This window comes from Vidua macroura, chromosome 1 (assembly GCF_024509145.1).
Source record: "Vidua macroura isolate BioBank_ID:100142 chromosome 1, ASM2450914v1, whole genome shotgun sequence".
In the NCBI taxonomy this organism is placed as follows: Eukaryota; Metazoa; Chordata; class Aves; order Passeriformes; family Viduidae; genus Vidua; species Vidua macroura.
The window spans coordinates 59398612-59421813 of record NC_071571.1 but is presented as its reverse complement, the minus strand read 5'-3'; the positions used below and the strand labels follow the sequence as shown (position 1 = coordinate 59421813).

The following is a 23202-nucleotide window of genomic DNA, read 5'->3' as shown; positions in this document are numbered from 1 at the left end:
ACAGAAGGTATGCATGAAAAGGAAAGACAGCAGAGACATGGAGAGCAAAGAACAGAGAAATACAAGTGGGATGCCAATAACATGGGAATGAGGTGAGTACAAGACAGAAAGTGTGGAAGTGCAAACTGTCACAGGTGAAAATCTCTGTGGCCATCTTTGACTAGTAGCAAGCCCAGAAGAGTCCTAACAAACAATAGAAGAATTTTACTTGAAATTGGAACTGAAATAAAGAGTACTTTTAATACACATGACATTTTGTAAAAATATGTGGGTTTTTTTCCTGAACATAGATTATAAAACACAGATTATCAGGTATCTGGTGATATGTAAGAACTTCTTTTTCTGTCCCATTCCCTTTTCACCGTACATGGCACTGAGAGCTCACACAATCCCTTATGGGAGGGCATAATAATAATCCCTTATGGGGGGGACTCCCCTTAGTGAAAATCATAGGCTGTGTCAGTTTGTCATTTGTACTGTCCCACTCCTGCTAGATTAGCTTCTAATATAATATAAATGGGGGGATTAATTAAAAACAGTAATAGCAACAACACACCAAAAAAACCTCACAATCTGCTTAAAATATCTTCCAATTTAAAAAATATTTGAGGCTAAAAATGAAGGTTCTGGGAAAAATCCCTTTCACTTGCAATCCTTAAAGTGAGTCTTGTCTTGAAATGAGTCATGAAGAATTCAACTAATTTCTTCTTCCACCTTACTTCCTAGCCAAATCTATTTCCAACTGTCTGATTAATTCATTCTCACCCTAGTCTTCATCTTTTTCACCTTCACTGGTAGCAATGTTTGTGGGCTGAATTAATATATTTTCTAATGCAATTTCAGAGGTTCATATTTATAATGTTGTAACACAGTGCTCTGCAACATCACTTAGTCCAGCAGTATTTGTCCAACTCCTTGCAGCATAAACTTGCACAGCAGCACTCATTTCACTTGGAGAGTGGTTGGTAAAATGTCAGCTGTTGAATCAAGTAAATTCACTATAAATTTGTGTGGTTCTTCATTCATCTGCATAAATTTGTGCAGTTTTATTGGTACAATGCCATTCACAATAATTACTATTCTATTTAACTTTGTATACAGTTGGCATTATGGCATAAAAATATATACTGGAACTATATTCCATTCAAATCTTAACCTGCTTATGCATTTAATAGACATTAATATAAAAAGAGTGCATTTTCTTGAGGAAAGACAGGAGTGATAATAAGTGATTTATGATGGTTTATATTGCATCAGGAGATTTTTCACACTTCACTTGCCAAATATTTGCTATTTATTAATTTATTTTTCCTTTAATGAGATTTCTCAGTTTGACAGGGATGTGCTTCTTAATTTCATATCACCTTAAACAGATTTTTGGCAAATGCTAATATTAAAAATTAATTGTAGCTTCTACATCTAAATTAGCATAACTGAAAAACTGTGAGTGCTTTCTGGAGAAAATGGATATAATTTTAGGGATTTTTTTTAACTGAAATTGTCTTTTACCTCCGCTTTTAAAAAATTGCCAAGAAAGAATCTTTACAGGACACAGGTCATGTGAAGGGTATATAAGCTACTTGTATAACACTTAGATACGCATAATTCTTTTCTTTAAGCCATTATGTACACAGTATTTCCAGAAATGGCAATGCTGGAGTTCAGTCAATTGCCAAAAAAAAAAAGAAGAAGAAGGCTCAGAACACAACACCATTATATTTTCAGTAAGTAGAAATTTTCCTTGTGCAATCTTTCTGGAAGTCAGGAAGTATCAGCTGTTGTGTGATATATCTTTATTACAAGCATAATACTCAACCAATGTTTTTTGTTACTGATACAGAGTCAGGTTATTGGAAACTATGTAAGGGCTTCCATGAAGAACACACAAGAAAATGGACTCTGATAATAAATACATATATGCAAATGTATTCTTGTACAAGTACGTATTTTGTACATGAGCTCATGTGTACGCAGTGGACTCTTGGTTTATTGTACATGTATTGGTATACCTATTGGAAATTCATGATTGTCAGTCCCTTCCTCTGTTCTCTCTCTGTCCTGCTGAAATATTAATGAATCACACTACAATTCCCTGATATCTACAGTCATTTGATACCCCATCAACTTAAAAAAATTCCATAAGCAGTCACAAGTACACTTTGAACTATTAACTTGTTGTTCTTAAAAGAAATACAGTGTTGGCATTTTAACAGTGTTTTAAACCTTGTTTTTAGAAGATGGTACTGACAACTTTTTTTTCCTTAATACTGGTTTCCTCCACCAGCAAACTCAGAATTGTCATGTAGCTTTGGTTAATGTTGTCATGGGTAGAACATTGCCTACGGGCAATCAGAGGCATGATCTCAACTGCTGCTCCTCCAAGCCTTTACTTATCTCTAAAAAAGATCCACTGGAGAAGGTTTTCTCATTTTTCTAGCTCTGCTGTAGGTATTCTTGACCTATGACACATTTAATAATAACCATCTGGACAACATGGCTAGCTTCAGCACTTTCAATAGAAAGATTTTTTCTAACTAGTCAGCATTTTTTGGAACTGAATATGACAAGAATCATGAATATAAGATGGAATACTGGCAGTTGTGGTGCCCTTTTATTAACTGCAGCTGAAATGTTTAATTGTGGTATGAGGTTACTTGGAACAAGTTGCCAACAGCTTGTCTCTACTGAAGTTTGTGGTTCTCCTAATAGCAGCAAACAGAATTCATGTTAATGACTAGGAACTAATACTCTCCATGGGGTTCAGCAACAGGTTACACAAATGATCTACCTACTTCCAGCTACAGTTTTCTCTCTTGACTGGCAATCCACAGAAATGTTACTTAGGCATTGGCTACAGCCACTTGTAGAACAGTGACAGAACTTAGAAGCAAATTCTAAACATTTGGGTGCCCAAGTCATGATCTGAAAAAGATAAAAAAAATGTAGATGGAATTTGTTGTTAGACACTGAAGAATCCTTCAGGTCTTTGTCTACAACATTTACTGAATGAGGAGATATTTTGCTATCTGTCATAAAAAAAAAAAAAAAAGACTTGCCAATTCTGTCTTCTGATTTACTCCCACTTTAAAAACTTCCCATATAATTTCCTTTCACTTAAATAACGAAAAAGGAAAGAAAGTCCCCAAGATGTTTCATTGTTTGAAGACAGTTGGTCCAATTTGGGGTCTGCACTTGCTTTGAGGTAATAATGACAATAACATTCCATGGAAATTTATAGATTTAAATAACTAGCTGATTTATTTATGGAGTGTCTGTGGAGGACAGATGACTATGAAAAAGTGTGTAGGTTTTCTCCTTAGTGATTGAAATAATTAAAATAATTTCTCTGTCTTCCAATAATTTTAAAAGAGTTAAAGGAGTTCTGTTCATTTTTTACCTCTAATAAAACCAGCTAATGTTAGAAAAACAAAAAGGAAGTGTTTTACAACATAAAGTCACAGAAGGAGCAGACTGCATACAGAATGTTTTGAAGTACACAAGAGTGGAGAGGTGTTGCTGCTGCTGTTGCTGAGGTGTGTGGAAAGGCGCCCTCAGCTCTGCCTGTCGGAACAGGATGCTTTGCTGTCCTTTTACTGCAAGGTGATGATTATCATGGGTCGTCTGCCTGCAGCACCATGGACCCATGATAACATGGACCATCCAGGATAGCAGGCAAATGTTATCAGCAGGCTTTAGGGGAAGAGTAGAACTTCCTAAAAAGTCTCAATGTGTAAGCATTAAAACAAACAAACAAACAAACAAACAAACAAACACACACAGATAGCGTTTTTAATACAGCACATCTTAATAAACAGCTGCAAGCAGACCTAAGTGGAAAGCCTAATGTTGCCTGCTGGTGTCCTTTCCCCGAGCACCGTGGGAAGAGGTGCTCTCTGGTGGACAGAAGGAAAAGCTGGTCTGAGAAACGTGCTGCTGTGCCCTCGGTGAGCTAGATCGACCTCAGAAGGGTACTCGAGGTTGAGAAGCAGAAAAGAGTGCGTTTTCTCTGTGACAATCTGTCGGGAGAGTGGGGCTGGGAGAGGGAAGCTGATACAAAAGCATCCAAAGTGCCCGAACGGAGACCTGTGGATGTCCCGCGCACCTGGCTCCGGTGTGGGCGCGGACCCCGGGCTCCCCTAGGACATGCCCGCGGGAGCGTCCCAGCCCCGGCTCCAAGCGCAATCAGCTCCGGGCCGCTGCTGTTCTCTGCCCAGCTGCCCACGGCCACACGGACACAGCCCAGAGCCTGTGGCCGGCCCCGCGGCCGAGCGGAGCTGAGCGGAGCTGCCCGGCGACCCCCGGGCGCTCTGTAAGCCAGGGCATCGCCGTCCCCGCACGGCAGCCTCTGCGGGAGCAGCGGGAGGCTCCGCCTCCGCCCGATCGGGAACAGCCTGATAAAAGCAGATGCGGGCGAGCAACGGGACCCCAGCTCGAAGCATCTGCTTGTGCACGGAGCCCCTGACCTGTCCTTTGCCAGGCGACGCCTGGGGCAGCCGGCGCAGGGCGGGACAGGAGGGGAGACAGACCCTGCCGCCGCCGGCCGCGCGCGCCGCTGTCCCGCCGTCCTGAGCCGTCGGGCTTGTCTCTGAGAAAGGACAAGGACCTCGCCCCCAAGGACCTCCGAAGAGGCGGGATCTCTCCGGGAAGGGGAAGCAGGATTTCGTAGTGTGCCTTGAAGATGAGGCAGGTATCTGGAGTGGCGCTTCTCCTGGGGTTGATGGCTCTCCCAGCGGCGCTGGGACAGAGAAGCTCGGAAAGCCATAAGAATAGCAACCAAAGCTTTGCCATCGTCTCTTTCAAATGGGATCACGTCAAGGAGCCGTATATCATTGCACTCTGGGTACTCGTGGCCAGCTTGGCCAAAATCGGTGAGTATGGAGTTACATATTAATACGTCCTCTCCCTTTCCCTTCCCCCTTGTCCTTCTCCCACCCAACGTAAATGAAGAAATCTTACCATAAGTCCGCTGACCCGTTTTCAGGGGGTTTACTGTACTCTGTCCTGATTTCATAATACTGCCCTACACGGTGCTTAGCAGTATGATTTTCACCAGCCTCGAGAGGTTACCTAGTTCATTTTCACCGCCCACGACTCTGGCTTCTGCATCTGACTCCTTGTAAACCCTTTCAATTCCTTGAGACCTTGCATTCCTCTTGCTCTTAGGAAAAACCCTTTGCAAAAGTGAAACAGAAATCGGGCCTTACTGCTTACACAACATCTCTTGCACTTTATGATATGCTTTTCTCCTGGTTATGGTCGTTAGCTGTATCAGTTGGTAACATCAAAAATAACCAGCGCAAACTGCACATATGAGCTTAGCAATCTCTGTTTTGAGGTGCATTGCTGGGTTAGTGAAAGAGCATCCTTTATAGAGAAAGGTAACACGTATTATCAGACCATCTGATGTAGCTGAAAAAAATATAAGCTTTAGAGCACCCAGAACTTTCTTCAAGAAATTGGAATAAGTGAAAAGCCAGGACTTTGCCTAACTTCAGTGTGGTTTAAATAAATTTATATGAATGGTGCAACTCTTGTGTTCTGAACTTTGTGACTTTTCCAAAAGCAATCTTGTATGAATAATACAGTTTGCTGAACGAGAAAAGTCACTGTTTAATTAGAATGTGTTTTACTTGATTGCTGCTATTACTTTCAGACCTTTTGCCTCTGGATATCTAAAAACACATCTCCAGTTTGGCTGATACTGTAAATGCCATTTTCATTTAAAATAAATCTTTTCTATAATCAGTCTCATGTCAGAAGGTCAGCTGAAAATCCTACTGAGGACTTTTCTGAACTTGTACTGTTAATACTTATTTGCTATACCAGAATCACATTCCATAGATTTTTCATGCCACAGAGGATGAAAGATGTAAACAGGTATAGTTAGGTATATCCTGTCTAGCACATAAGAGAAGCATAGTAAGACCTGAATGGAAAATCCTGTCTCCAAACCCAAAAAAAGCATTTTAAAGAGTAGTGTGTTACAAGTTGGGGTGATATTGTACATAATTTTCCAGCAGTATTTGCATCTTGGCTTTTATTTGATTAACCATAGATATATAACTAAATACCTCTATCTGAACCTGTTTGACTACACTATGCAAATAGTTTGTCTTCAGACAGGTGCTGCATCACCTAGATTACATACGAGACAATTATGTTTTAATTGACTTTTATTGATGAATTATAGCAATTAGAAAGCTGGAGAAACCATATACAGGAAACAACTGACAACACTGAGTATCTATAAAACTGTGCTGAACAAAGTAATAAACAGGCTGCTCGTGTGAACCTTCTTTTTGAGATACTCTTCTAAGTAAGTATAGTTATTAAGGCCTTGTGCTATTTAGGCTTTGCTGTTTGGTACATGTGGCCCAGTTGTACAGTGTAATATTAGTGGTGCACAACCATATCAGTTTGTGTCTAAAGCCACTGAACCCAAGAACAGGACAGTTAAGATTGTACTGTATTTAAATTGCAATGGCCTGGATTGAGATTAGTTGAGATTAATATGAGCCATTTAACCATGAAGTCCTTGATATAAACTCATGATAAAGCACTTACTGTCATGAGCTGAGTGGTGCTCATACTGTTTTTAAATTATTTGTACTACTTTCACAGCTGCACAGAGCATGTTACTCATTAGTAGATCATACCTATCATCAGCTCCATCACTTTTCTTCCCCAAAGCTCTCAAGCTTTGTTTGTTTCTCTCTTCACATTTGTATTTTTTGATGCTACACTTCTCTGGGCATAGTTTCTGAAGAAGAAATGGATAACTGCTGTATTCCTGAGAGCCTACAAATGTCTATGCTTTCCCGACCAGTCACAAATAACACACAGAAAAGCAAGAATGTACACTCACTGTTCAACACCTTCTTAATGAAATCATGAAGGTGTTCAAGAACAAATAGCTTTTCAGCCTTCTGTCTGCCTTGGTGAGTCAAGGGTTCTGGAAAGTAGATCAGAAATCTATGAGATGATTTTGAATTGCAAAAGTCCTGTGCTGGATCAAAGAAAGTTTACATTTTCAAAAAGCAGACAGAAAAGAACCGAGAAAGAAAATATAGAACATCTGTCCTTGGGTTTCTTTACCACCTGAAGCAGGTCAGTTGTAGTGGAGTGAAGGTGCTGGTTTTGCTGTGGGTTTTTCAGCAGGGAAGGAGCTGTTTTTACACATGCAAGCTCTCTTCTCCATGGCTACAGGGATTGGGAGTTATTTTTCTGATGGATGATAAACAACTGGGTCAGCAGAAAGTGTTCTAGGAATTACAGCTGGTACCTGGGGATAAAGGTATATGAGAATACTTTGCTTTCTCTTGAATTAGAATAGCATTAGTGGTTTTGTGTTTATTTGGGTTTTTGTTGTTTTGGGTTTTTTTTTTAAGATTTGTTTTGTTTCATTTCTGTGGAAGTTCAGGGGTTTTGTAAAAAACAAGTTTCAGTTCATGATGTTATATGACTTAGGAAGCATTTTGTATTAGGAGATTTTTTCAGATTTTCTGGGGCTTGATGTTCATGTTGTGTACAAGGTATTCTCCAACATAAACTATTGTATGTTAAATTTCATAAGTATCCCAAATACATGAGGAAGTGCCTAGTGTTGGGCTTTTGGAGAAGGAAACAGCTCTTTTAGTTTTAGTTTGGTGTAGTTATTGATTAACTCTAAATATTGCTGTAAATGAAACTGTGGAAAAGAGTCTTCACACAATTGGCTTTCATGCATTATAGAAATTTAAAAAATTGTGCCTTCCACAAAGCTTCTGATGCATCTTAGTCTACTGTTTAACATATTCTAACTTATTTGATTTGATCCTCTTAATCTGAAGTATTCCAACTCTTCATTCTTCCCTTCAAGTGAAACATTCTTAAGGTTCACAATGTTCTGCTTTGGCTAATGATCTTTATTTCCTCTTTTGGTAGGCTGTCTTATCACTACAGAGGAGTATCCTTGTGGGATAGGGCCAATAAACTACTTACATTTGTAAATCTAAGCCAGAAAGTCACCTTATCTACATGAAGAAGGTACATGAGGTACAGCTGAGGGCCCTCCTAGTGGACTTCAGGAGTCCACATCCTGGTATCTCAGTATCACATCCTGCAGCTCAGGCATGCACTGGTATCTCAGTGCTCCAGATGAAATAAGCAATACCACTGAAAAAGAATAACCTCCTAATGCACACATGTATGCCTTTATAGCTACAGTCAGTACAGACATTTCCTGCTGTAGGTAAAGGATGTACCATTTTTAAGCAACATGCTTACACAATATAGGTCTGGTTTAAGATGAAAGACACTTGTATACTGACCAGACTCTCACATTCTTTCTAAGCTCACTTGGCCATGTGCTCTTCTTCTTCTTTATATGTCTGTCATGGATAACATCTTGGAAATAAACTTTGAATAAATAGATGCATAGAAGACACAAACAATATTTCAGCAGGAAAGACTCTACAGAAAGAGGTAGAAACAGGTGGAAGATCAGAAAACTTTGGAAACAAATAGAAGAAAGGAAGGAATAATGAGCTCAGAAGCTAAAAATGGCTCAGAGAAGATTTTTTTTAACACTGAACATTGTATACAATTTTGTGACAGTATTTCTCAGGCCATGTCAATACAAAAAAAAAAAAAAAGAAAATGTATGCTTTCTACTTGGGGGATATCTAGTACATGTTTCTATACTAGTTCAGAATCCTAGGAAACAGAAAGAGAATGTATTTATATCTTCATTGGAGATTATCTTGGGGTAATTGTAAAATTCCTTTTTGCAGATTAAATCCCTTTCTGTACTCCAATATTTTTATAACATTTTTTTCAACATTTTTTACAGAAGAATAGGTAATTGTCCCAAAGTAAAAAAAAGCCCTACAAAGCAGCCTTTCTGTCTGTCTGGCCCTCTGGATTTGCTCAGTGTATGCAGATATGCAACTGAAAGAAATGGTGGGAGAGTGACTATGAACAGGAACGAGGAAGGGTACATAGCCTTTTCATTATCTGAGTCAAACTTCTTGCCAACTGTTTTTGTTGGTATAGGTTATGCTGAGGTTTTGGGTTTTTTCCTTAGTTTCTGTGTTGTTGCGTATAAATTCTAATTCTAAAGGCTTTTATATATGAAATTAAAAAGTGGGAGTGAAATTTCAATCCAGCTGGTAAATCTGTCCTCAGGAATGCTACAATGCTTTGGAGGAGGGAGGACGAAATTATTCAATAACAGTGAACAACCACTTAGGAGAAGGCTGGTGAAGATATTGTGTCAGATGGACTTGTTGAGTCCATCAGCTCTTGAGACCCCAGGAGGACACAAGCTGCAGAGCACGGTGCATCTCTAAACCCAGAGATATAGGTCCCCACTAACAGTGTAGTTTCTGCATGCCTGGGCTCCTTCACAATGTCTCAAACTACCCTGAGAAAGGACCTCTTTAGAGTATTTTGTTAACACAAACAATTGCTGTGGAGAATTTTAAGCATGTTAGGGATGGGCTAGAGAAGGAACTGTGAAATGCAGGTCTAACCACCCATCTAATTTAGACTCCTGGGGCAATATTTTCTTTGAAGAAATCAATAACCCTCCTTCCAAAGCAAACTGTCATAACAAAAGCCCATTTGACTCCAAAGTTTTTCCTCCTGGCACTCTAGCTACTGAAAAGTGTCAGTTACACAGAGAAAGTGATTTAGGGTATTGTTTTAATAAAATAAAAAAAAAAAAGTGAGACTAGGTCTTCTGTTGGCAATTCTTCAGTAACATAGTTAGAAAAAATGTTGAAGGGTGCTTAGCAGAACTTTACTGGGTGTATTTAACTGAAAATGGAGTCAGAGATTCAAAGGTGATGATATCACCAGATCCTGCAAAGTTTAAACTACCAGCCTCATCATGATTGTAGATCTTGTTAAAGGTTGCTTTCATTAGCAAGTGATAATATGGAAAAAGTCTTTACATTGTGACTTAAGAAGTCTGGAGTTGGCTATCCTACCCCATATCCTGACAAAGATAAGACGGGGGAAATGCTTCTTTTACCTTTATTGTGAAGTCAGTAGAAGCTGAAACAGGTTAGCACACTTAGAGCAGAGGCATATGCATTTTCTCCCCGGATTGTGATAGAAACACTATAAAATTGTGCTGGCAACTGTTATATATCTGCAGTGTCTTCATTTCTGTACGATGCTATGTTTCCTTTTCCAAAGTGCTGTTTAAAATACCTGTGAGCTAGGAATGTTAAGTATTGTAAAATCTCTATCATTTAAAGCATTACCTTTTGTCTCTAACATTTTATAAGTTTTAGGCATCTGAAGATAATATTTCCAAAACTGAATAATAGCTTTGCATTTCCAATGGTAGGAACAACTGTGTAAGCCATATTTTTATTAAATTTATAATCTGTGACTGCCTATTCCCACATTTTATTTCCATTTTATTCTTGTGCCTTAGTCATAATTTTCCTATACTTCCTGTCTCTCTGTAACACACATATACTTCCCCCTCCCCCTCCAAGTCTTGCAAGTCTCAAGTCTTAATTATTTAGAGCAGGGAAGAAGATATCAGGATAGTATAATTTGACAAGATTCAGATTACATGCCCTGGCAAAATAGCAAATGTACAATGGCAACTTGTGTGAATTACATAAGAAAACAATGGCATTTTGAGAATGGCCCTGAATTGAATGCAGCTCAGGCATGCATACCTAAGGAAGGATCTCTGCCATCAATTACTTTCAGGCACCTGTGTGCAAAGTGCTCAGCGTTCTCTGCAGAACAATGGAATCCTTTTAATACTGTAGTTTTAGGATTGTTGAAACCATTGATTTACTGTCTTCAGAGCTCAAGCCACTTATTACCAAGATCGATCTACAAACCCCCGAAGTGACTGTAAATCTCTTATGTGGTAATGCAGCAGACCACAGCCCCACAAGAAATAAGACCAAGCAGCAAATCCTTCTAGACGTACAGAGGTACTTCAAGTGAAAGGCTCTGAGGTCCCCCTTTGTTTTTTGTGGACCTTTGTGTGTTAGAGATGTTTAGCAGGGAAGCTGGTACTGTAAATCCTGAATTATTACTTTGTTTGACACGTACAACCAGAAGCCTGACAAAAATCAGTAGTTTTACTACAAGTTGCTTTAAGAAATGTTTGGAATCCAACTAAAAGAGTTTTTCCCCGCTATTTACCGGAGTTTTAATGGCTCTGAATTAAAGGGCTAGTGGATTACTTAATTCTTCTGTATCTTTTGTACGGCTTGCTCTATTCCAAGATGGAATGTTGAGTCCAAAGTCATAGAAGAATATTTCTTACCTGAGTATTCTTTTTTCTTTCAGGAAAATGTCTCTGATTTTTCTCTTCTCTGCAGCAGTGACGTTAGACTAATGGCCTGAAGAACTAGAGTCTCTAATTGTTATTCAGTTTGTTGTCAAGTGGCAACCGTTTAAAAACGAGAGACCTTTAAAACGGTCTTGGTAAACCACAGAGCATGGTGGTTTGACTGTGTTGCAATACTTTGTTTCCTTTTGTAAAGCAATTTGCAGAGTATTTACCCCTGTGGAAGGAGTGACTTGATACCCAGTTGGCTGCTATGTAAAGCACTGTAAAGTCATAAATACTGAAACTACAGGCTGACAAGGAAGAGCTGATCAAGATGGAATGCAAGACATCAAGTGGAAACACTTTTAATTAAGGCGCGAATATTTAATGTTCAGTCATGGAGGAAGAAAACTGAAAGGTATTCTGAAAGGCCTCTACAATAACAGGTGTTTTAAGCAGTTGGATCTGGAGAGTTTTCTCCTTCCATTAAATGAAAATAGAAGCAGTAATTCAGGATTCATTAAAATGTGCCTAGGAGAGAAGTTCTGCTTTTATCTATTGAAAGAAAAAATGCCTTAGTTTTTGCCAAAGTCAAATATAAAATAGCAGTAGTCACACACCAGGGAAGGAAATCTCAGTGTAGATTGTAGATTGGTTTTCAAAAACATGTCGCTATGATTATTTCTGCTTCAATTACAATTTTTTAAAAATGGGGGGGGGGGGGGGCGGGGGGGATAGTTTGAACTAGTATCTTTATGGATTCAGCCAGTTTCATAAGTTAAGCTTTGAGGAAAATATTAAGAAACCTGTAAAGGTCTTGAGACAGATTTCACAATGAAAATCTCCCAGGTGCAAATAGATTGTAAACTGATGGAGAGACTTGCTAGCTGCTTTATTAAAATTAATATTTTCTCATTGATTTGGTGATATAATAATATTATATATATAGTGACTAGGAATATTTATATAATATCCCAGTTAGTATAAGATAGCTTTATGTTAATATTATGTTAATATTGATACATTAACAGTTGTACTGGAGGTAGAGTTGTTATGTGATCATACATAAAACTAAATATAGGTATAGTTTGGAGATACTACAATGCTACTCCAGTGAAATACCAAACTGGTGAATATCTAGATGTAAAATTTCAGACCTTGGCAGCTTAGATATATGCTTAGGAAATTCAGTTAATAAATGCTACTTAGTGGTTTAAGTGGTTAAAATACTCATTCCAGAATGACTGAAGCAGTCTCTGAATGCTTGCTCTTTTGTCTATGCACAGTCTAGAGTTTGAAGTGCTCTAAGACCTGGTTTGAATTAAATATCCAGATTTTCTGTTGAAATAATTCTAACTCTAAGCTATTCCATCCTATTTAGTTCTGGGAATGAATTTGGGACAGTAGTGAACTGGGGAAAACCGTTGGATACTGGGTCTCCTATAGAGTTCACAGAATCATAAAATAATAGTGTCACAGGCTTGTTGAAGTTGGAAGGTGCAGTATCTGGTCCTATGCTCCAGCTCACCTAGGGTGACCTACAGCTCATTGTCACGATCATGTCCAGACAACTTTTGATTATTTTCAAAGATGGAGACTCCACAACCCTTCTGGGCAGCCTTTGCCAGTGTTTGGCCACCCTCACACCTCTGCCAAGTTGCTCTGCAGCTGGGTGACCCCCTACATATACTGGTGTCCGGGGATGTTCCTCATCAGTTGCAGGACTCTGTGCTTCTCTTTGCCCAACTTTACGAGGTTCCTGTTAGCTCATTTCTCCAGCCTGTCAAGATCCCTCTGCATAGCAGCCCCGACCGTCTGGCCTATCAGCCACTCCTCCAAATTTGTGTCATCAGCCAAATTGCTGATGCTACTCTCTGCCCCATCATTCAGACCATTAATGAAGATGTTAAACAGGACTGGAGTCAGTACAGAGCCCCCGGGGTTCACCTCTAGTTGCCAGCCTCCGACTACACTTTGCACCACTGATCACCACCCTCAAGGTCTGTCCATTCATCCAGTTTTCAATCCACCCACAGCAGCCCATCCAGCCCCTACAGCAACAGCCTGAGGCTGTTCTGAGAGGCACGGTCAAAGGCCTTATTGACGGCTCATTAGAAACGCGTCAGACACTGCTCTCCCCTCATCTTCCACGTGCATCACTTTATTGTTATCATGTTAGTCAAGCACTTTCATGTAGTGAACCCTGCTGACTTCTCCTGAGAAATTTCTTGTCCCTCATAAGTCTGTTTACCGAATTAGTTGCTCCTGTGGTTAGATCTGCAGAACCTTGGATTAGCAGTGGTCATACATAGGTGGACCTTTATCTACATCTTACCTGGTCAAAGAAAGCAACATTTTTGTATACAGTTGGTACACTTTGGTTAGCTGGTACAAAATTGCACACTACAGAGAATAGAAGAATACAAGGTGGTCATATAGAGGCCACATGGTCTTGCCATCATGAATTATAGAAATGACAAAGTACCAGCATAGTTTATCTCTCCTCTAAGCTAGGTACTCTCATCAGAGTGGCTTCAATTTTCTGTTATGAATGGATTTCACTCATATGTCGCTCACCCTTCTGCCTTCTCTTAGTGATACAGTGTGAGTTTCATCTCTTATTTTAGCCAAAGCTTTCTCCAGGATGAACTGATATTCTAATGAATAGTATTACTTGATGGGAACATGCAGTTGAGATCTGTTAACTGGTAGTACCAAGCTCAAGCAGAAACTAAATGAGTCAGCAGGGACATGTGTAAACTCGGAGGTGGTGTTTGTAGTGTACCCTGTTTCCTACAAATCTGTCTCCCGCACATAAACTGTACGCCAGAAAAGCAGACCTGTGTGGTTCTTCTCTGTACTATGCAGCTATTACTTCTGTGTCTTTCACTTGCAGCCCTGGCACTTTGCAACCTCATCTCAGTTTGTCCATTTTTAACGGGCTTTCCTCAAGAAGACTGCCTTTGTCCTTCTAAAAAAAAGAACCCTAAATTATGGCCATAATGGTCTTCTATTCCTTCCCAAAATTATACTCATTTAGCTAACTTCATTTACTTCACAAAGAACTGCGTAAACTCTGACTCTGGGTAGGATGACATTTCAACTATTCGACTGGTATTTTGTCTAGAAACATTACTGAATTGTAGATAAAGATATTTTGAACTCATTTACTTGGTCAGATCAGCTGCTGTGGATGATCATTAGTGGAGGATAATGTAATTTCTTTTCTAAGTATAACTACTGCTTAAATGCTGCGTTTATTCTCATATTTCTCCATTGTTTCTCTTGGTACCATAGAAGCCATGCAGAAAAGAAATCACAAATAACTTTATAGGCAAAAAACTATTTGAACTTCTGTGCACAATCTTTCTGGTGTAATGAGCTGAGAAAGATAGTCTACATCTAAAAAAATGGACACTTTCGAACTGAGAAGTGTCCTGATCAAGAATGAAAAAAGTATGATAAGAGGTATGAGAAGAAGGGCAGAATGGAAGCTACAGATGAGGGTGTTATTACATAAGCATTGGAAACATTAGAATTTTATTGTGAAAGAACAAGAAAAAGAGCAGAAAGAATCTCCATATTTACATTAAAAATGTAACAAACACATAAATGTATTAATTAATTTCTCAATTTCTGTTACTTTATTATCACAAAGATAAGCATTTGACTGTCATTAAAGGTTTTTTGTTAAAATATTTTGTATTCATTGAAAGGACTTTGTCATAAACTACTGCTTGACAGATTTTATCAAGATGTCTGTTAATCATGTCTTATCATGAGTTAGCAATGTAAGATTTTTGGGACTTTGCTCTGTAGAGCTTCGAGAGGATTGCTTTTGCTCTTGGGCAATCTGACCTCAGGAGGATTCATCATGAGTCCTGAGGCCAGATGTCCATGTTATCCTGTGGAGTACAGTGTATTTGCTGTACAGGCAGCATTTCTTAGAGAAGATGAATAGGCATCAACTCACTGAGCATCAATTTTTTCAGCTCACTGTCATGCTAAGTATTCTTTCAATTGAGGCAGCCACCCTTCTACCTGCTTCCAGAAATTCTATAAATCTTCTGGGTTATTTGAAGCTGGATCTGCCAATTGCCGCATGGAGCAAAGTCTTATGATTCAAGGCAAGAATAAAAGATAGGTTAGTAGCTCGCTCAGGCTAGATATCTAAATGGTTGTGTAGCATCTGTAACAGAGACTGAATTTTTACCAGTGAAAACTTACATTACGTAAGCAGTAGAAGTGCCTGGAAAAGGAAGGCGGGTTTTGTTAATTTCTCCATGACAAAATTTAGGAAAAAAGTCAACACTCCTCAAAAATTTTTGTTAGCATAACAAGTTCAGAAAATTCATTTTTTTTTTCCAGTATGATAGATACAGCACCAAAGTCAGTGAAAAGTAAAATTTTGTAATTCACCTTCCCCCTCCTCTGCTCAAGTTAATTCAATCAATTTTCAGACATTCTCTGATCTGAGGGTGAGGTTATTACAATTTACATGAGCTTAAAAAAAAGGACTGTCACATTTACCATGGACTTAAGGAGAGCAGCAATTCTTTAGTACACAATACATTAATCTTATTTGAACCTTAGGTTCCCTAGCCTTTCAGTAAACAGAATAATATCTTGTTTTCACATCTTCAATATTTGTACTGAAGAAAATGATAATTAAGAGATAAGCTAAATTTTTTTTTGAACAAAAATTATTACTTTCGGGCATCTTAATTCTTTAGCCTTTCTTAAAGAATACAGCACAGCTGACCTTACCAAAGACCATAATTTTTAAGGCATGTTCACTTGAATAATGCTGTTTGGTGTTTGAAAGTATGAGGATGTAAAAACAGCAGGAGGAAGTATGAAGTTTCCTTCTGTTTATTGTGATTTATGAGTAAAGATTAAAAGCAATCCAAGATAAACCTGCCATTGCAAGTGGAAATTCAGCTTGTATGTGGGTACTGAAGGGCTTGTGTCAGGAAAGACGTATGCAAATGTAAAGGAGAATGGTCTTACATTTTCCTCTTGCTGCCTGGTCTAGCTTGTGTTGTCTGTTGCATTTTGGAGGACCCCAATGTGTTGAAAGTCAGTAGAATCCTGTTGATATGCCCTCATGTGGTAAATGTTTTCTGATTATAGGGAGATGAAGAAGTACCACTGCCAATGGTAGGGTTTCTGCTGTAGTGCCTAAAACACAGAATCCTGGATCCAGCCAGGGCAGGATTAATTTTTGCAGTAGCCAGGAGGGGCATGGCTAGGAGGTGATTCTGTACCCTTTAAGTAATTTTCTGGGGAGGATGGGAGGGTTCCCACTCTGGGTTGGGTTGTGAGGCAGTGGGGGGTCAGGGTATTGCCAGGGGTTTTCTGAGGGGTGGACAATAACGTGTGAATCGGTCACCTTTTTTCTTTTACTGCTCTGGCATTGGTATTGCTCCTTGATTTATTTTATTGTTGCTTCCTGGGCTGCATTAATAGCAACATGGCCAGCAGGTCAAAGTGGGATGATTCTCCCTCTGCTATGCCCTGGTGAGAGCAGCTGTGTCCAGCTCTGGGGTCCTCAGCACAGGAAGGAAAGGGGCCTGTTGGAGCAGGTCCTGAGGAAGCCACCCAGATGACCAGAAGGTGGGAGCACCTCTCCTATTAAGACAAGCTGAGAACTTGTTGTCTTTCAGTATACTTAAAGGGCACCTAAAACAAAGACTAGGGCAGACTTTTTAGCAGGGCCTGCTGGGATAGAACTAGGACAAATGGTTGTTAACTAAAAGATTCAGGATACATAGAAGGAAGAAATTTTTTATGACGAGGGTTGTGAAACACTGGAGCAGATTACCCAGAGAGATGACAGATGCTCAGTCTCTGGAAATATTCAAAGCCAGGTAGGATGGGTCTTTGAGCAACCTGGTCTAGTTGAAGGTGTCCCTGCTTGTTGCAGGGGGATTGGAGTAGACGACCTTCAAAGGTCTCTTCAAATTGTAACAACTTTAGGATTCAACTGAAGTTTAATTCTTATATATGTGGTAATAAAAGTAAAAAAGAGGCACTACTGTGAATAGTTTAGTAATATTTGTTTCATACTGAATTCTTACCGCTCCCAAAATTTAATTTCTGCACAGATATTTTTAGGAATATATGCAAAATCTTTTCCATGTTGGAAGGGTTCTAACTATATGAAGCACATTATTTTACAATGAAAAGAACCCTATGTTGATATGACTTTGTACTATATATCACACAACAGAATCATGCTTAGTCTATGTATGTGGCATTCTGGGATTTTTTTTTACTTAGGAAGGGATTTGTGTCTGGTTTCTACCTTCCTTTTTTCTTGTAATAAACAGTCATCTTAAGTACTCAAAATATTTAAGTTGTGAGCTGGCCTTCAAATACAGTTGTTTTGTTCCCTTCCTTTTTATTTCTCCACTGTGGAAAGTAATATTAAACTAATCTCCTTTTGAACTTCTCTTTGCACATTATCTTTTCTCATTTTGCCTGTGCATGCATTAAAAAACACAAATGCATGACTGAAAAAACCAGCCATCTTACCACCTTCCTAGTGCCTTTCAAAACATCAAAGCTATTTTCCATGTACTACATTTTGCAGTATAAGGACTGTAATTAAATTACAGTTCTTCCTGCTACACCATTGTGCACATCACCTCTCAAATGAGATAATGAAGGTATGAGAGTTGATATGCTACTTAACTGGAGAAGCTGTAGGGACAAAAATCAAAAGTCAAGTCAAAAGCTAAAGCACATTGAATGATAGCAGTATCTCAGAGCCATTTGCAGGATAAAATTAGAGTGGTATAAACTAAAATGCATCTTGCCCTTAAGTCCAAGGGAACATAAATCACATATCTGTATTTCTGAGCAAATTTGCTTTCTTATGGGCAGGAATGAGTGCATTCAGTAACAAAGCATGTCACATTTTTTGTTTTCTGTTGCTAGAAACTTACAGGCTGATTGGTGAAAATGGTGTTTTCTTAATAGACAGAGTACTGTGTAACTATTGTAACATGAAAATTGTTGCCTCTTTCTTTCCCACAAATCAGCTTGCTCAGTTCTTTACCATATTCTTTCTGACTAGCACTACTAATGTTAAAAGAGCTAGTTTGTCATGAAATAAATGCTATAATGTATTGTCCATAATAGTATATGGAGAAAGAGGTGACATGTTATGTCTAAAACATTCTTAAAGACAGAAGTTTTTACTTGCTTCTCCATTTTCTGACAAACCTCTGGGATCATAAACCATTCACTGATATGTTTCCAAAGCCCTAAAAAATTAGAGAATTGTGGAATCATAGAATGGTTTGGGTCGGAAGGGACCTTAAAGATAATTCTGTCCCAACTCTTCTGCGTGGGCAAACACATCTTCCCGTAGACCAGGTTACCCACAGCTGCATCCAGCCTGGTCTTGAGCATCTCTAGGGATCAGGAGTCTACAACCTCTCTGGAAACCTGTTCCAGTGCCTCACCACCCTTACAGCAAAGAATTTCTTCCTAGTATCTACCCTCCTTCAGCTTAAGGCCATTTTCCCCTTGTCCTTTCACTATGTGTCCATAGGACAAGTTCCTCTCCAGCCTTCTTGCAGTCCCCCTTTAGCTACTGTAAGGTTGCTATAAGGTCTTCCTGGAGCCTTCTCTTCTCCAGGCTGAACAACTCCAACTCTCTCATTCTGTCTTCATAGCAGAAGTGCTCCAGTCCTGTGATCAACTTAGTTGCCCCCTCTGAACCTGTTACAACAGGTCCATGCCTTTCTTCTGGGCACCTTACAGCTGGATGCAGAACTCCGGGTGAGGTCTCACCAGAGCAGAGTGGAAGAGCAGAATGTCCTCCCTTGCCCTGCTGCCCATGCTGCTTTGGATGCAGCCTGGGATACAAGCAGATTTCTAGACTGTGAGCACACACTGCTGAATTGTGTTGAGCATGCGAAGAGACTTCATCTGTTGTCATTCTGGACACCTTATGTGAAGATGGAGTGTTTATCTTAAAAGTATTTCTAACTTTCTTGTTAAAAATCTCACCTAGAAAATCTGAGATTATCAAATTTCTGGCACATATAAACAATATATTTGAGTCTCTGAAATTATGTACAAGAGTTGTAGTCCACCATGAAACTCTTTTATCAAGCTGCTGGAGACTCTTCTCCAACATATCACTGGCAAAACTTTGAAGCTTTTCAGGGGGTGCAGTAGTAGCTACTTGACATGTGTGTGTTTGCTTGATTGTTTTTGTTTTTTTTTTTTTTTTGTCTGTGGGCATCACTAGTGAATTTGAATACCGTAATGCTTATTTAATTTACTGCTGTAATCAGGAATACTTCCACTGTAATTCCACTCTATTCCACTTGTATTAATTAAAATCTTACCAGGGTGGAATGCAAGGGGCAGGAAGCAAGCCAGTCTGCCAGTGCCTGAAAAAAAGTACTTTCCTACCCCATGACTTGCAGCAGCCTTCATAACTATTTGCCCTAGCCCTTAGGGTTTAATTATGTCCCTCATGCCCTTCCTAGCTGCAACAATCCTTACTAAGCCTTGCTGGAAGCAGTACAGGGGAGGAAGAGAAAGTCGCTACCATATAAGGATGTTTTCAGAGTTTCAGCCTACTATTAGTATTCATTAAATTATTTCTTCCTCAACTTCTTTTTCTTCATTTACTGTAGACCTAAACCAGGGAGAACTGATTCTGGTTTTTATTCAGGCTTTGGTAATTCCTTACATAATTTATCATACAACAGAACAACTGCTTCCTATATTACTAGTAACCCATTTCCATGAAGTTTTTTATCTGTATGAACAGATGCCAAAACTTTCCCATGAGGATGTTTTAGTTTCAATTAATTTATCATATAAAAATGAAGGTTGAAAGGAAAAAAAATTAAAATTCATAGCGAGAAACTCAGTTCTTGGCATTTCTTTATTTAACCCATATTACTAGAAAATAGTTTGGTATTTTAAAACTAAAAAATGCTTACACTGCTGTAAATAACTTTCAGTGAATCTTTGAAGACAATTTTAAAGCTGGAGCAGTTGCAATATACTGCAACTTAATTATAATAACTTTACATAGCAAGTGAAGCAGTTTTATGATTCTTTTACTGTCCTGTTTTATATCCTTTACTATATTTCAAGGTGTTTCTAATGTGTACTTTGCTCTCATTTTGAAATATTATTTTTGACTGTTCCCATTTTTCTTTCAGTGCTGTTGAGTTCCATAAGGGCCAAATGCTACCACACTTGCAGTGCAGTGGGACTGCCCCTTCAAAAAAGAACTATTTAGCATAATTATGATAAACTGTGCCTGACTGTTTAAACTTCATTATGTTCTAAGTGCTTACAGAGGTAATAGTTGCTCACTCATACACTTCTTTGAGTCTGGCTTGAGGCTATCTTACTATGTTATGACCTATCAGCTGGGAACCTTGACCTGTATGTTGGTTGCATTTTTAATTGCTAACATATTTTGTTAATTGTTCACCTACAGAGAACAGCTACCTAAAATTTCCTCCTTAATGAGCTCATTACAATGCTGTACACTTTGTAAATGGTGACCATTACATGTGTGACAAATAAAGAGAGCTTTCTTGAGCTGGATTAAACCAAACTCAAACCAGTACCTCCATATGAAGGACTTTTGTGCCTTGCTTAGGAAAAATATGTCCAAGATTAAGTATAAATCATATTAATAAGCATGCTCATGTAATATATTTTAAGGCAGTACCAAGATCCAATACTAAAAGTGGCTTTTACCTCTTGTTGTACAATATATGTATATTACATCTCTGAGTTTCTTCAGATATAAAATAACTCCAAGGTTTTTTCAATAAATCTCTCATTTTTTTCTAGATCGGGTAAAAGCATAAGGTTCTGATTAATAAAATAATTTCATGTCTGTCTAAGGATTATTGATAGAAGAAATCCTTAAAATGTGTTTTCTTAAGAGATTTTTGCCTGTTGTATATAAACAATTCCAAATGGCAACATCAATTCACAACACTTGTTTTGTTGTTGCAAGGTCCACAGAACAAAATCCAAAGGACTATAAAATATGCTATCAGTCCCCTGAGCAGGAAAAATATCTGAGCACACTTTGTTGATAAAGATTAGAAAGGCAAATATAGAATAATAATGATCAGCTTCAGTTCTGACTAGTCTGCCCAAACATTTCCTGGACAAACTAGAAATGCAGTTCCCTAATGCTTTGAATCCTTTCTTCAACTGAACCACTCTTAGAACACAATGGAAATTTTTCCTTTAATTTAAGCCTAAATTCATCTGCAGATAAGACAGAGTAAAATAGTTTCTGTGTGGATAAAGAAAAGATGAGATAAAAGTATGGAACTATAAGAGCATTATTTTTCAGCCACAGGAAGTCACTAGAGTTTAGGTTTTGGACAGGTGTTATGCAGGGCTTTGGTTTTGCTCTTTTTTTGGTTTACCACTAAACAGATGTGGGCCTTCCTGCTGAAGGTTTCTGATGACACATTTCTGCAGGCATTATCAGTATTCATGTAGATCTGGCTATTGTACAAGGAAAAATATATAATCCTGAGTACAAGGGGACAGGTTGTAATACAGTAATACCAAGGGCAGTTTCACTCAGATGCCATGACAGGAATTGGCATGAGAATGGGAAGGCGAAGAGAGGTACACCTGTACAAAGTGAATACAGGGTGACTGTGAGCCACCAGTGTGATAAAGAATCCAGGATGTAGCTGAACTATAGATTGTGATAGGAAATTATTAATGCTGTTGGACCTGCTTCTACTATGACTCATGCAGAATGCAATCTGTATTTCTGATGGCTCTGAATCCACAAAGGTGATCTCAGGTTGAAATAGACAGAGTTGAAGACTGAAAAGAAGTAGTTTACTTTCAAAAACCAGAGACAAGCAGCAAAAAGTATGTTTTTCTGTCTGCTTATATAATAGAAAATTAAGGAATTATTATTAGGGCAAACCAGCCATTTAAGAAAATTGGTGTCACTTCCACAAAAGAAAACGGACATAAAATATCTGTGAATGAGTTCAGGCTAGAAATCAGAATGAAGTGTCTAACTGTGATGAGGGCTGGTGGTGTACCTTCACATATTATTGCTGGAGCAATAATCCTCTGAGATGAGGATCATTAAATATGATGGTGGGATAATTAAGGTCTGGATAAACAGCCAAATAGCCCTTCTAGTATTTATGGTTCTTGATGAGAATTCCCAGATACTCTGTGCAGGCTACATAAGCAGCTGTAATTAGTTGAAAGGTGTGCCTATGGCCATGCAGGCAAGAAATGCTGTGTTTGCTAAAGTAGGAAACTCAGGAAGTCAAGTCATGAAAAACATGTTAACAAAGAGACCCAGTACAACTGAGGTCTGTGCACAGAAGGATGCAAAACTGGTGCATCTGTGAAAATAATAAAAATTACAAGGATAGAGCAGAAAATTGAAGACCTGAGAGTATAAAGAAATCAAGTATAGCATGTGCAGGAAGTTTATTGGGGAACTAGTAGGTGGGCATGACTGTTGAGAAGTAAAGGGAGCCATAATAAAAGATAGGAGAATTATAAACAAGTAAAACTTCTTAAACAGGAAATGGCATCAAAAACCTTTTCTTAGTAAAGAGTGGAGTAAGTAAATATTAGACTTATCAGCAATACTTCTGGAGAAATTTGAGATTAAAGTGGTAGTATAAATAAATTTGCCCAATAAACAGAAGAGAAAGTAACTGTAGCATTGAAGAGAGCTAATAAAAACTGCCAACATGATTAAAAATTAAACCAAAAACGGTCATTATTGTTAAGCAATTTTCTAAACCGTTGCAATGGGGAAGTTTGCTAAGGGTTTTGTGCTGTCCATTTTATAAGAAAAAAATCACTGTTAGACTGGACGAGGTGATGTGCAGACTGGGACTGACATACACTGC

At 38.6% G+C, this 23202-nt stretch overlaps 1 protein-coding gene across 1 annotated transcript in view; it reads left to right on the top strand.

The window, feature by feature from the left end:
- The first annotated feature begins 4678 nt into the window (after positions 1–4678).
- The window catches only part of SLC9A3 (solute carrier family 9 member A3), a 50250-nt gene continuing 31726 nt past the window's right edge, over positions 4679–23202 (top strand). Inside the window, exon 1 of the mRNA XM_053983020.1 lies at positions 4679–4868. Within this exon, the coding sequence (XP_053838995.1) occupies positions 4679–4868 (190 nt within the window). The remainder of the gene's footprint in view (positions 4869–23202) is intronic.